General features: G+C 42.5%; 1 protein-coding gene across 28 annotated transcripts in view; it reads left to right on the plus strand.

Moving 5' to 3' along the window:
- LOC310733273 (membrane-associated guanylate kinase, WW and PDZ domain-containing protein 1-like) overlaps positions 1-14,447 on the plus strand; it is a 106,656-nt gene that overhangs the window by 20,109 nt on the left and 72,100 nt on the right. For all 28 annotated transcript variants that reach the window (XR_014535686.1, XR_014535687.1, XR_014535688.1 and 25 more), the window contains exon 2: positions 5,256-5,372. Coding sequence is in view for 24 of the 28 variants with exons in the window: in XM_083554376.1 (XP_083410502.1) it covers positions 5,256-5,372 (117 nt within the window). In the remaining 4 variants the exon portion in view is untranslated. The remainder of the gene's footprint in view (positions 1-5,255; positions 5,373-14,447) is intronic.

Below are 14,447 nucleotides of genomic sequence, written 5' to 3' on the forward strand. Positions count from 1 at the left end.
GAGCGGTACCTGGTTTCCTCCAGACATAACGCTTGGCATTCAGACCAAAGAGTTTAGTCTTTGTTTTATGAGACCAGAGAATTAAATTGTTTAGAGTCTGAGAGTCCTTCAGGTGCCTTTTGGTAAACTCCTGTTGGGCAGTCATGTGCCTTTTACTGAGGAATGGCTTCTATCTGGCCACTCTACCATACAGGCCTGATTGGTGGAGTGCTGCAGAGATGGTTGTTCTTCTGGTAGGTTTTTCTCTCTACACAGAGTAACATTGGACTAAGACTAAGACTACCTCCCTGACTAAGGCGCTTCTCCCCTGATCGCTTAGTTTGGCCCGGGGGGCCCACTCTTTCTTTTTACGGATCTCGGCGGCCACTGTGCTCACTGGGACCTTTAGTGCTGCAAAAAATTTTCTGTTCCCTTCCCCAGATCTGTGCCTCGATACAATCCTGTCTCGGAGGTCTAAAGACAATTCCTTGGACTTCATGGCCTGGGTTGTGCGCTGACATCATTCATATTCATAATCATGTCCAATCAACTGAATTTCCCACAGGTGGACTTTAATCTAAGTTGTAGAAACATCTCATGGGTGATCAGTGGAAACAGGATGCACCTGAGCTCAGTTTTGAGTGTCATGGCAAAGGCTGTGAATACTTATGTGCATGTGACATTTTGTTCATTTTTTTTTATATACAGTGAGGAAAATAAGTATTTGAACACCCTGCTATTTTGCAAGTTCTCCCACTTCATGGAAATCATGGAGGGGTCTGAAATTGTCATCGTAGGTGCATGTCCACTGTGAGAGACATAATCTAAAAAAAAAAATCCAGAAATCACAATATATGATTTTTAAACTATTTATCTATTTAAATTTTACTGTATACATTTACAACACACTTTTTTCATATTGTCATTTTGTAGTATTGTTTGTAGAATTTTGAGGAAAATAATTAATTTTATCCATTTTGGAACATAACAAAAAGTGAAGCGCTGTGAATACTTTTTTTGTGAATGCCGAATGCACTGTATAAATTTCGAATCGCAGAAAATCTTATCAGCGAAACACTGTGTCCCTGCGTAATTTGCTACAAAAAGAGCAATGTATTAGGGCAAGCTGCTAAAAAAAAAAAAAAAAAAAACCTGTAAAAAACTGTTATTGTATAACTGTAAACTGTATTGCCCACAAACATTATGCTATTTAAAATGATGCTACGTGTGCATTTCCTAAATATGGGTCATCATCTAAATAAATCTAATCATCCTATTACATTCAAACCCCCTAATGATCTCATTTAATGTGTATAAGGAGATAATTTATGAAGCTACACTTTTTCACAACTATATTTGTTAATGACTCATTGCATGCTACATGACTTTGCTGTATGAACTGTAGAACGGAGTTTATATATATATATGTATATATACAGATATATACAGTATATATATATAAATGGGAACTGCTGAGTCAGGGTATATGTGTGTGTGTGTGTGTGTGTGCGCGCATGTTGACAGTGTGGGTGTATGTGTGTGCTCGGTATACTCTGCACAGCCAGTATATGTTGAAACAGTGTGTGTTCTGTAGAGCACAGAGCCCTGGTGCTCACTGTGAGCCTGGTGTGGAGCTGCAGGACATGCTGCATAGTAGATCAGATGATTGATTTACAAAGACACCTGAGTTGCCTTTCGCTCGGCTTTAACACCCCGAGCTTGGCGAGCATACAGATGTTGTGTATTGTGGTAACAGAGACATTGCTACAGTAGGGCTAGGAGTTATTTCACATCACATTGCTCGAAGGCATTTCTACAATAGGGCAGTGAGTAGATTCGTACATGCCTTTAGAACATGTATACAGAAAGAAAAATGATGACCGTAAGATTGGCATGTGCTTTATAAACATCCTATTCCACTTCCGCTTTTGGGAAGATGTGAGATTTTGGAGTGTGGTTGTGGAGATTTGTGCTCATTTAGACACAAGTCAGGCACTGATGTAGGTTGAGGAGGCCTGGGGTACAGTCGGGTTTAAACTTCCTATTCTATTCTATTCTATTCTATTCTATTCTATTCTATTCTATTCTATTCTATTCTGGATATTTGTTGTGGTTATACAGTTAATATTCCTGGTAGCTCCACCTAGAAAACACATTTCATAATATTTGTCTTAGGTTCTTTAAGGAGGCTGTGACATGCTTTCTGGATTATAGTATTTTCAAATGGCTGTGTTGTATTCGTTCAAGTCACTCTGCTGACTGCACCGATATGGATTATTATTATTATTATTTTTTTTTACAAACCTCATGGCCTCCTTTTATATTCATGCAAGTGGCTGTAGACATTCCCCATTTGTTTCTTCTCTTTCTTATCCACCCCCTTTTCTTCTCTCATTCCCTTCTTGTGCTGAATGCCCAGTGGGGCCCACAACGCTGGTTGTTAGCTGCGAACGGTTGCTAGGTAACAGCTACCTGACCGCGGTTAGCCGCCACTGAGTGACACACACATACAAAAACGAACGCACTGTGTGAGGAATACAAGATAGAGCAGGAGAAAAGATATAGATGCTGCAGTGACTCATTTTCTCCCATTTCCACTCTACAGTCTAACCGCAAAGAATCGCTGTTCTTATCCTTTATGCTGTAAGAAAGACGGCGAAAATAAGCGTCTGTGCTAACCAAGAACAAGGTTCACTGCAGCATCTGGCAATAGAATGTTAATATAATCTTACTAACATGATCTTATTCTTAATCCAAGCCTAGTCCCAGCCTTACACCCGACTCACCACAGCTTTAAACACTTTGTCCTTGTTTTAATTAAGATCCTGATGAATCGTGATGTATTAAATGCTACCTCTGTTTCCCACTGACATTTGTAGCAGTGAATAGACACGCTTAAATTTTTCAGAACTACCACCTTTTGTTTTCTGACTTTATCAAGATGAAACTTAGGCTTTATGTACATTTCTGAGCTGAATTTTGTGTACATCCGAAATATCAGGATCTGCTTAATCGTGTACATTCTACCGTATATTTATCTATAACTATATATATCTATATTACACCATTATTCAAAGTTTGGAAACACCTGCTAATAAAAGAGTTTCTTTAAAATTTAAAAAAGTACATTTAAGTTATTTAACACTATTTCTGATGAAGTATCATTCAGGAGTTTTCATCTAGGAGGCTTTTCTTCAAGTTCACTAAGAAGGACTACTTTTTGGTTTTTGTGGAACGAGCAAAATTATAAGATGAAACTACTTTCTAATACAAATTTTGTCAAAAACAAAAAAACACATTCTAAGTGGGCATTGACATATTCAATATTCAGTCTGTACAAATGTCTAACTAGTGTTTATAGTTATACAGTGAGGAAAATAAGTATTTAAACACACTGCTATTTTGCAAGTTCTCCCACTTAGAAATCATGGAGGGGTCTGAAATTGTCATCGTAGGTGCATGTCCACTGTGAGAGAAATCCAGAAATCACAATGTATGATTTTTTAACTATTTATTTGTATGATACAGCTGCAAATAAGTATTTGAACACCAGAGAAAGTCAATGTTAATATTTGGTACAGTAGCCTTTGTTTGCAATTACAGAGGTCAAACGTTTCCTGTAGTTTTTTACCAGGTTTGCACACACTGCAGGGGGGATTTTGGCCCACTCCTTCACACAGATCTTCTTTAGATCAGTCAGGTTTCTGGCCTGTCGCAGAGAAACACGGAGTTTGAGCTCCCTCCAAAGATTCTCTATTGGGTTTAGGTCTGGAGACTGGCTAGGCCACGCCAGAACCTTGATATGCTTCTTACAGAGCCACTCCTTGGTTATCCTGGCTGTGTGCTTCGGGTCATTGTCATATGGAAGACCCAGCCTCGACCCATCTTCAATGCTCTAACTGAGGGAAGGAGGTTGTTCCCCAAAATTTTGCAATACATGGCCCTGGTCATCCTCTCCTTAATACAGTGCAGTCGCCCTGTCCCATGTGCAGAAAAACACCCCCAAAGCATGATGCTACCACCCCCATGCTTCACAGTAGGGATGGTGTTCTTGAGATGGTACTCATTATTCTTCTCCCTCCAAACACGTTTAGTGGAATTATGACCCAAAAGTTCTATTTTGGTCTCATCTGACCACATGACTTTCTCCCATGACTCCTCTGGATCATCCAAATGGTCATTGGCAAACTTAAGACGTGCCTGGACATGTGCTGGTTTAAGCAGGGGAACCTTCCGTGCCATGCATGATTTCAAACCATGACGTCTTAGTGTTTTACCAACAGTAACACCTTGGAAACGGTGGTCCCAGCTCTTTTCAGGTCATTGACCAGCTCCTCCCGTGTAGTTCTGGGCTGATTTCTCACCTTCCTTAGGATCATTGAGACCCCACGAGGTGAGATCTTGCATGGAGCCCCAGTCCGAGGGAGATTGACAGTCATGTTTAGCTTCTTCCATTTTCTAATGATTGCTCCAACGGTGGACCTTTTTTCACCAAGCTGCTTGGCAATTTCCCGGTAGCCCTTTCCAGCCTTGTGGAGGTGTACAATTTTGTCTCTAGTGTCTTTGGACAGCTCTTTGGTCTTGGCCATGTTAGTAGTTGGATTCTTACTGATTGTATGGGGTGGACAGGTGTCTTTATGCAGCTAACGACCTCAAACAGGTGCATCTAATTTAGGATAATAAATGTAGTGGAGGTGGACATTTTTAAGGCAGACTAACAGGTCTTTGAGGGTCAGAATTCTAGCTGATAGACAGGTGTTCAAATACTTATTTGCAGCTGTATCATACAAAGAAATAGTTTAAAAATCATATATTGTGATTTCTGGATTTTTTTTTTCGATTATGTCTCTCACAGTGGACATGCACCTACGATGACAATTTCGGACCCCTCCATGATTTCTAAGTGGGAGAACTTTGCAAAAGAGCAGAGTGTTCAAATACTTATTTTCCTCACTGTATATAATCGAACAAAGCATCACATTATCTAAATTGTTCCGTGATATATTTCTCTAAGCCACCTACTGTGTTCTATAATATGGAGAATAATTACTAGTATACTTATAAAAGATACTTTTTCAGAATTGACCTCAACCATGCCAACAAAACAGAAGCCTGTGATTGATTTACTAGTGTGGACATTTATTGTATTATATGAAATTTCACTCGGAATGGATTTGGATCTGTCAGCTATATTTATTATACTGATGAAACGGTACAATGGGTCATTTCCAGAGGCCACGTTTTAATACAGTGTTTGTGTGTTTGTGTTTGTGCAGGAAATAAACTCAATAAGGACTTGCGGCACTACTTAAGCATGCGCTTTCCGAAGTCCTCACCTGACCATGAGCTTCAGCAGACCATCAGAAACAGCCTGTATCACTATTCTGTTCCTTGTGAGTATCAACAAACAGTACTTTTTTTTTTTATTATTAATCACACACACACACACACACACACACACACACACACACACACACACACACACACACACACACACACACACACACCCCTCATCCCTTGCATTTTGAGTCCATACATGCTCATATCTACCAAATGCTGAGTTTAAGTGTTTATACCAACAGCAAAATACCAACAGTATCAATGCTTTTGACTTGACACACTATTATTCAGAATTCATCTGGCAGCACTAAAATGTTATAGTCCAGCTTGTTTCCGGGTGCTCAAGATATTTAACGACCAACTTGAGTGTTTCATATCGTAGATCATAACCATTAACATTTTTGCTATTTCCTAGAGTACATTACATAATGCTACCTAATATATTCAGTGATTACTCTTATTTATAATATTGTTACCGTCCAATTTAAATTGTGTTTAAATTAGCAGTTTTTTCCCCCACTTGGAAGTCAAGAATGAATTTTCCCACTCTTTATGATTGTAAGCTTTTTAAGCTGTTTATAGATAATGCTTAGAAAATGTTAGTTCCTGTACATCCTATATTTGTATTTTTAATACGATACCCGAAATGATATCTAATATATCTGAATAATGATCTGATACCGAAATCCAATCACCAACCAAGCCGACTTTCTGGGAGCTTCTATACTCAACCGACGTGAGGCATCGCAGCTGTGAGGGTGATGCGCCCTGAGGATGGGTGCATCACAACAAGTTCTAATGGAAACGCAGTGCCGAATCAGCACATTCCCATTACAAACCAGTGGGGCACGTAGCATTTCTGCTACTAATGTGCACGTGCAACAAACAAGCAAATGACATTCACTCATCCGTTCTACAAGGTGCTGGTTTTATGTCACCGTGTGGAGATCTCATCAGGGTGTTAGGAGAAGAGTGATTCTTCCTGGCTCTATTACCTCGTTCTCAGATGAGATTCACCCCGTTGTGTCTTCAGAAATCCAGAAACACCCATTCTTTTCTCAGCCTGTTCCCAGTTTTCCTGCCATTGATGTGCTTCCTGTCTTTTTTCCCTTTCAGCTATATATTAATACTTTACCATTGTTGTAAGAATAATTTGTCATTTGTCATGGTGAACTCCTGTGAGTGCAGTGGCCTGAGGAATGTTGCAGTGTAGCTTGTGCAGCTTGTTGGCATGAAACCTGCTATCACTGCTAAACATCTCAGGGTCTAAAACAGGGAATAGCTGAGTCAGATAGAAATTCCTGAAGTTTAAAGCATAAACTGTGGCTATTTGCAGAGTCCAGCATTGTTTGGTGATTTCCCTTCTCCAATCTGCCTGATTCAGCTTTTGTTAGAGCAGTGCTTTAGTATACTGGAGTCCTGGTCTAAAGAGTTTATGAAAATCTGGAATGGAAGAAGGACAGAGGAGCTTTGCTTATGTCACTGTATGGTGTTGGAGACCTTTTCCTGAACCTCTCAGAGATTTATTTTTAGTTTAGGCACGATTTGATCTAATAAAAGGCTTCTGTATTAGAACCTCAGTTGAAGTATGGCGTATAAAGACACGTAGTTTGGTCAAAAAATCTCTGCATACAGTATAAACCTACTTAAGTGTTCAAGAGTAAAATGTTTTTTTTTTCACTTTCACTTTTCAAATGAATGAAACGAAATAAATCCAAGTTCATCCTGCCAGACTCTGCTGTACTAGCTCGTTCTCTAAGCAATCGGTCATAAGGACAGAATTCTGCTAATTTGGATAACCCTGGACTTGCTGAATAGCTAATATTTAATAATCCTTTTTAATAATTATGCAAAGGCACATTTGCAATGTTTATAAAACTAACGTATTAGTTAGCTATACTTTCCTAGATTTAAAACATTAATTAAAAAAAACTTAACTAGCTTCTAAATTTAACAAGCTAAGTACACAACTTAATTAGCCGGCTAATTTCGAACAATGACATGATTTCGCTGATTTCATCCTTCTTCCAGCTACTTCATTCAACTTAATTAGCTTAATGTAGCTAGCTAACCTCACTTGCTAAATTGCAAAACTAGCTACCTTTACCATACTCAAAGTTGCCTTATCCCAGAATGCATTTTTACATTGAAGGCAGATGTTTAAATGCTGAAATTTCTATAATTTTTTTGTTGTTGCTATGTTTCATATTTACATAAAGGCCAAAATGCAACACCTTACTGAAAAAACGAAATGAAAAAAGAAAATGTAATTTAATTTGTTAAAGTTTAGTTTAAATGTACGTATTTTGATTAAGTCTTCTTTTGGAGAGCTCGGACCCTACTGCCCTACTGATCCCCTTTGGGATGAATATGGAAGAATGGAGGTTATTATAACGGGAAATTTTTAACTGTAGAATGGATGTTCAAAAACATAAGAATTTCTTCGAGTATACTTGAGTAAACATTTTTTAAGTACCTATGTACAATAATAATCTCTAAATGCTCAAGTATTTGCCATCTTGATTGAATAAACATGTTCATTAATCAGATACAGTGTATATATGGCTGTGGTTCCCATAATGTAAATAGTGCCCCTTTATATATATATACACAGTACAGACCAAAAGCTTGGACACACCTTCTAATTCAAAGAGTTTTCTTTATTTTCATGACTATGAAAATTGTAGATTCACACTGAAGGCATCAAAACTATGAATTAACACGTGGAATTATATATGGAATTATATACATAACAAAAAAGTGTGAAACAACTGAAAAATTTCATATTCTAGGTTCTTCAAAGTAGCGACCTTTTGCTTTGATTACTGCTTTGCACACTCTTGGCATTCTCTTGATGAGCTTCAAGAGGTAGTTACCTCAAATGGTCTTCCAACAGTCTTGAAGAAGTTCCCCGAGAGATGCTTGGCACTTGTTGGCCCTTTTGCCTTCACTCTGCGGTCCAGCTCACCCCTAAACCATCTCGATTGGGTTCAGGTCCGGTGACTGTGGAGGCCAGGTCATCCGGCGCAGCACCCCATCACTCTCCTATCATAGTCATGAAAATAAAGAAAACTCTTTGAATGAGAAGGTGTGTCCAAACTTTTGGTCTGTACTGTAAATATATATACACTTTAACATTTTGTCTCCATGGATGTTTATTTAAAATTTCTTTGTCTGTAGTCCTTTTAATTCTCTCTCTCTCTCTCTCTCTCTCTCTCTCTCTCTCTCTCTCTCTCTCTCTCTCTCTCACACACACACACACACACACACACACACACACACACACACACACACACACACACACACACACAGCCATGTGCTGGTTAAATCCAGAAAACTGGTCCTAACCCCCTGGATGTTAGGGATTATAATGATTTACTGAGTATCTAAATGCGATGTTTTGGAAATGGAGCATTTCCATGACTGTGTAAAAGGCAGAGAGAGAAAAATAGACATGTTGTACTGCTTAGTCAGCCTGTTATGGCTGCCCAATTACACAATACTACCGTAATACTCAAACGCACAATGATTTTATTGTCGACCCTCTAATTAACTGTTATTTCTCTGCACTGCATTCAGGACGCAGCTGCCAGAGCAGACATGTGCAGTGCTCGCTCTGTAAAATAAAGGCCATTAGTAGGGCAGAGTAACACAGCTGTCTCCTAAACTACACTGCCATGCCAGTTCAAACACAGCCGATTCCACAATATTCTGCACCCTTATGCTAATTGCAGTTTAATTTATTTACAATAAACTTTTGACCAGTATAAGGCAGTAACCGGAGTTAAATGGCCGGATGTATCTGATCATTTAGTTGCACCTGTATAAAGGAACATCGGATAGACAGCGGATAATTTACAGATTCTGTACACACAGTAACAAACTTTAACAGCTAACTAGGCAGCTGAATGTTTTGCAGTTTGCATTCCCTGTGCATTTCACCAAGACAGACTTATTGGGCCCCATTTATCAACCTTTTAGTGAAGCTGTGTGTAAATGTTTGCATAAGCCAAACTAAACTAAACTTTTCCGGTCTCGAAAAGGCTGGTGTGGTGCGCGTAAGTGCAAGGCGTGTTCCTGGTACAGCTCATTTTAATTTTAGTGACAACTAAACAACCCGCGAAACTACATAAACCTCCGCGAGCATGAAACGAACAATAATGGTTAAAGGCTGAAAGACAGGAATATAATTAATTTCGACTCAGTTCTATGCAAGTGCATATATTTGATGATCTATCATCCGTCACACTTTGCAGACATGCTCTTAGCTCCATATGGCAAAAAAAGATTTTTTTTTTTGCCATTTTTGCCATATTTTTTTTGCGTGACGTTTTCTGTGATGAAATGCTTTCAGCACTGAGGTCTTTGCAGTTACTCTTTACATCCATAATCCGCAGTTAGTTTCGCCGTATCCATTTCAAGAGACAGAAATGATTCATCAGTCATAATGAATAATACATTCACGTGAATTACATCCAGTCAAGTCCCACCAAAGATGCGTTCGTGTTTTATTCCATCCATACAGTTCTATATATTATTTATGCTAATTTGTTTTGATTATTTTATTATAAGTCAGAATAATAACAGAAACGGAAATGCCTGTCTACTGTCACACTTTCAGTTTTGTGCCAATATGTACAATGAATGTGTCAGTCATCACGTCATCTGTATATGTTGCACACACACTATGGCTGCTATATACTGTACAAAGTTTTATAGTAACTCTCTAATCATACCTGACACACAATACTGTCATTTGCACTACCATGCACTCCCACACTTTATGTATATTACTGATCTCTATCCCTATTTAATACCCACACTGTCTATACTGTCTCACATTGTCTGTATTGTCTGTATTGTCTTGTATTGTCTTGTATAGTCTGTTTTTGTCTTGTCTTGTCTGTTTTGTCATGTATAGGTTTTATTTATGTCTGTACTTTTGAGAGTCACTAACAGCTGGAACCAAATTCCTTGTGTGTGTCAACACACTTGGCCAATAAACCTGATTCTGATTCTGATTCACGAAGTATTATTCAGACTGTACCTACAGTATATTAGCATACATAAGCATATTAGATTAGCCCGATAAGAAACCCAAAATTTCACTGTTTATATACCTGTTGATATACATTATTCACAAAATGTATATCAACGCCAATGAATTAAAATCAATAAAAGAGGGGTCAGCTGTTTTCCAAATTAATGAGTTCATTCCAGTAGCTGTAGATGTTGCCTATGGTGTTTCCTGTCTCATGCAACCTGGAGTCGGTTATAGACAGAAACACAAAATGAACTATAGCTGTGCTGTGGTGTGTAGCAGAAGTTTTGCTGACTTCAAGGATTCATGCATTTTGCATAGATTTAGAGTCGACGAAACAGTCACACTGAATGTGTAATATTTACTCATCTTATCCTTTTTCTTGTTTTATAATGCTTATTGTAAGGAATAAACCGTGGTGAGGCATTAAGTCAATTAAGCTGAAACACAGACAAAGAAATGATCACTTCATAATGTCTTGAACATTTTAGGATTACTTTGACGTATATCTCAGAACCCTAATGTCTGATATATATATATATATACACACACACACACACACACACACACACACACACACACACACACACACACACACACACACACACACACACACTCACTCACAAAAGTAAGTACACCCCTCACATTTTAGCAAACAATTTAGTATATTTGCTCAAGGGAAAATATTATAGAAATCATATTGAAATTGGATATATATTAGAGTAGACAGTTTTTATAGCAGTACAGATTTACTGTCCTCTGAAAATATGTCAACACACAGCCATTATTGTCCAAATAGCTGGCAACAAAAGTGAGTGCACCCTAACATGTCAAAACTGTGTCCAAAGTGTCGTTATTTTGTATGAGCCCCATTGTTCTCTAGCACTGCCTTGATCCTCCTGGGCATGGAATTCACCTCTGGAACCCATAGTTCCTGTATACAAAGCTGCAACATACAAAGACATTGTATATAATTGTGGGTTTCCAACAATTTCATCAACCACATCTGCATGACTGTCAAATGTCCACCACAAGTTAACTGATCTGAGATTTTGTGTTTGCTGCCATCGTTTTTATGCTCTCCCTAAAATCTTGCTTTCTGTCTTTCGATCATCCATCCATCCATCCATCTTCTCCCGCTTATCCGATGCCGGGTCGCGGGGGCAGCAGTCTAAGCAAAGATGCCCAGACTTCCCTCTCCCTAGACACTTCTTCCAGCTCTTCCGGGGGGACACCAAGGCTTTCCCAGGCCAGCCGGGAGACATAGTCTCTCCAGCGTGTCCTAGGTCTTCCCCGGGGTCTCCTCCCAGTGGGACGCGCCCGGAACACCTTCCCAGGAAGGCGTCCAGGAGGCATCCGGAACAGATGCCCGAGCCACCTCAGCTGACCCCTCTCGATGTGGAGGAGCAGCGGATCTACTCCGAGCTCCTCCCGAGTGACTAAGCTTCTCACCCTATCTCTAAGGGATCGCCCAGCCACCCTGCGGAGGAAGCACATTTCGGCCGCCTGTATCCGGGATCTTGTCCTTTCGGTCATGACCCAGAGCTCATGACCATAGGTGAGAGTAGGAACGTAGATTGACCGGTAAATCGAAAGTTTCGCCTTGCGGCTCAGCTCCTTCTTCACCACGACAGACCGGTACATCGACCGCATTACTGCAGAAGCTGCACCGATCCGTCTGTCAATCTCCCGTTCCACCCTTCCCTCACTCGTGAACAAAACCCCAAGATACTTAAACTCCTCCACTTGCGGCAGGAACTCCCCACCAACCTGAAGTGGGCAAGCCACCCTTTTCCGACTGAGGACCATGGCCTCGGATTTGGAGGTGCTGATTCTCATCCCAGCCGCTTCACACTCGGCTGCAAACCGTCCCAGTGCATGCTGAAGGTCCTGGTCTGATGAAGCCAACACGACAACATCATCTGCAAAGAGCAAAGACGAAATCGTGTCGTCACCAAACCGGACACCCTCCGACCCCTGGCTGCGCCTAGAAATTCTGTCCATAAAAATTATGAACAGAACCGGTGACAAAGGGCAGCCCTGCCGGAGTCCAACATGCACCGGGAACAAGTCTGACTTACTGCCGGCAATGCGAACCAAGCTCCTGCTTCGGTCATACAGGGACCGGACAGCCCTTAGTAAAGGGCCCCCGACCCCATACTCCCGGAGCACCCTCCACAGGCCGCCGCGAGGGACACAGTCGAATGCCTTTTCCAAATCCACAAAGCACATGTGGACTGGTTGGGCAAACTCCCATGAACCCTCCAGCACCCTGTAGAGGGTATAGAGCTGGTCCAGTGTTCCACGGCCTGGACGAAAACCACATTGTTCCTCCTGAATCCGAGGTTCTACTATCGGCCGTATTCTCCTCTCCAGTACCCTGGCATAGACTTTCCCAGGTAGGCTGAGAAGTGTGATCCCCCTATAGTTGGAACACACCCTCCGGTCCCCCTTCTTAAAAAGAGGGACCACCACCCCGGTCTGCCATTCCAGAGGCACTGTCCCCGACCACCACGCGATGCTGCAGAGGCGTGTCAGCCAAGACAGCCCCACAACATCCAGAGACTTGAGGTACTCAGGGCGGATCTCATCCACCCCCGGTGCCCTGCCACCGAGGAGTTTCTTTACTACCTCGGTGACTTCAGCTTGGGTGATGGACGAGTCCGCCTCTGAGCCCTCAGCCTCTGCTTCCTCAATGGAAGATGTGACGGCGGGATTGAGGAGATCCTCGAAGTATTCCTTCCACCGTCCAACGACATCCCCAGTTGAGGTCAACAGCTCCCCACCTCTACTGTAAACAGCATTGGTGGGGCACTGCTTTCCCCTCCTGAGGCGCCGGACGGTTTGCCAGAATCTCTTCGAGGCCAGCCGATAGTCCTTCTCCATGGCCTCACTGAGCTCCTCCCAGGCCCGAGTTTTTGCCTCGATAACCACCCGGGCTGCAGTTCGCTTGGCCTGCCGGTACCCGTCAGCTGCCTCAGGAGTCCCACAAGCCAACCAGGCCAGGTAGGACTCCTTCTTCAGCTTGACGGCATCCCTTACTTCCGGTTTCCACCACCGGGTTCGGGGATTGCCGCCTCGACAGGCACCGGAGACCTTACTGCCACAGCTCCGAGCGGCCGCTTCGACAATGGAGGTGGAGAACATGGTCCACTCGGACTCAATATCTCCGGCCTCCCTCGGGATCTGGTCAAAGCTCCGCCGGAGGTGGGAGTTGAAGATCTCTCTGACAGGAGGCTCGGCCAAACGTTCCCAGCAGACCCTCACAGTACGCTTGGGTCTGCCGAGTCTGTCCAGCTTCCTCCCCCGCCATCGGATCCAACTCACCACCAGGTGGTGATCAGTTGACAGCTCCGCCCCTCTCTTTACCCGAGTGTCCAAGACATACGGCCGCAGGTCAGATGAAACGACCACAAAGTCGATCATCGACCTGCGGCCTAGGGTGTCCTGGTGCCACGTGTACTGATGGACACCCTTATGCTTGAACATGGTGTTCGTTATGGACAAACTGTAACTAGCACAGAAGTCCAATAACTGAACACCGCTCGGGTTCAGATCAGGGGGGCCGTTCCTCCCAATCACGCCCCTCCAGGTGTCACTGTCGCTGCCCACGTGTGCATTGAAGTCTCCTAGTAGAACGACGGAGTCCCCAGTCGGAGCACTGTCCAGCACCCCTCCCAGAGACCCCAAGAAGGCCGGGTACTCTATACTGCGGTTTGGCCCGTAGGCACACGCGACAGTGAGAGACCTATCCCCGACCCGTAGGCGCAGGGAAACGACCCTCTCGTTCACCGGGGTAAACTCCAACACATGGCGGCTGAGCTGGGGGGCTATAAGCAAACCCACACCAGCCCGACGCCTTTCACCATGGGCAGCTCCAGAGTTGTAAAGAGTCCATCCTCTCTCGAGGAGTGTGGTTCCAGAGCCCAGGCCGTGCGTAGAGGTGATCCCGACTATCTCTAGTCGGAACCTCTCAACCTCACGCACAATCTCAGGCTCCTTCCCCGCCAGCGAGGTGACATTCCACGTCCCTAGAGCTAGCTTCCGTGTCCAGGGATCGGGTTGTCGAGGCCTCCACCTTCGACTG

This window comes from Silurus aristotelis (genome assembly GCF_946808225.1).
Source record: "Silurus aristotelis genome assembly, chromosome: 11".
Classification (NCBI taxonomy): Eukaryota; Metazoa; Chordata; class Actinopteri; order Siluriformes; family Siluridae; genus Silurus; species Silurus aristotelis.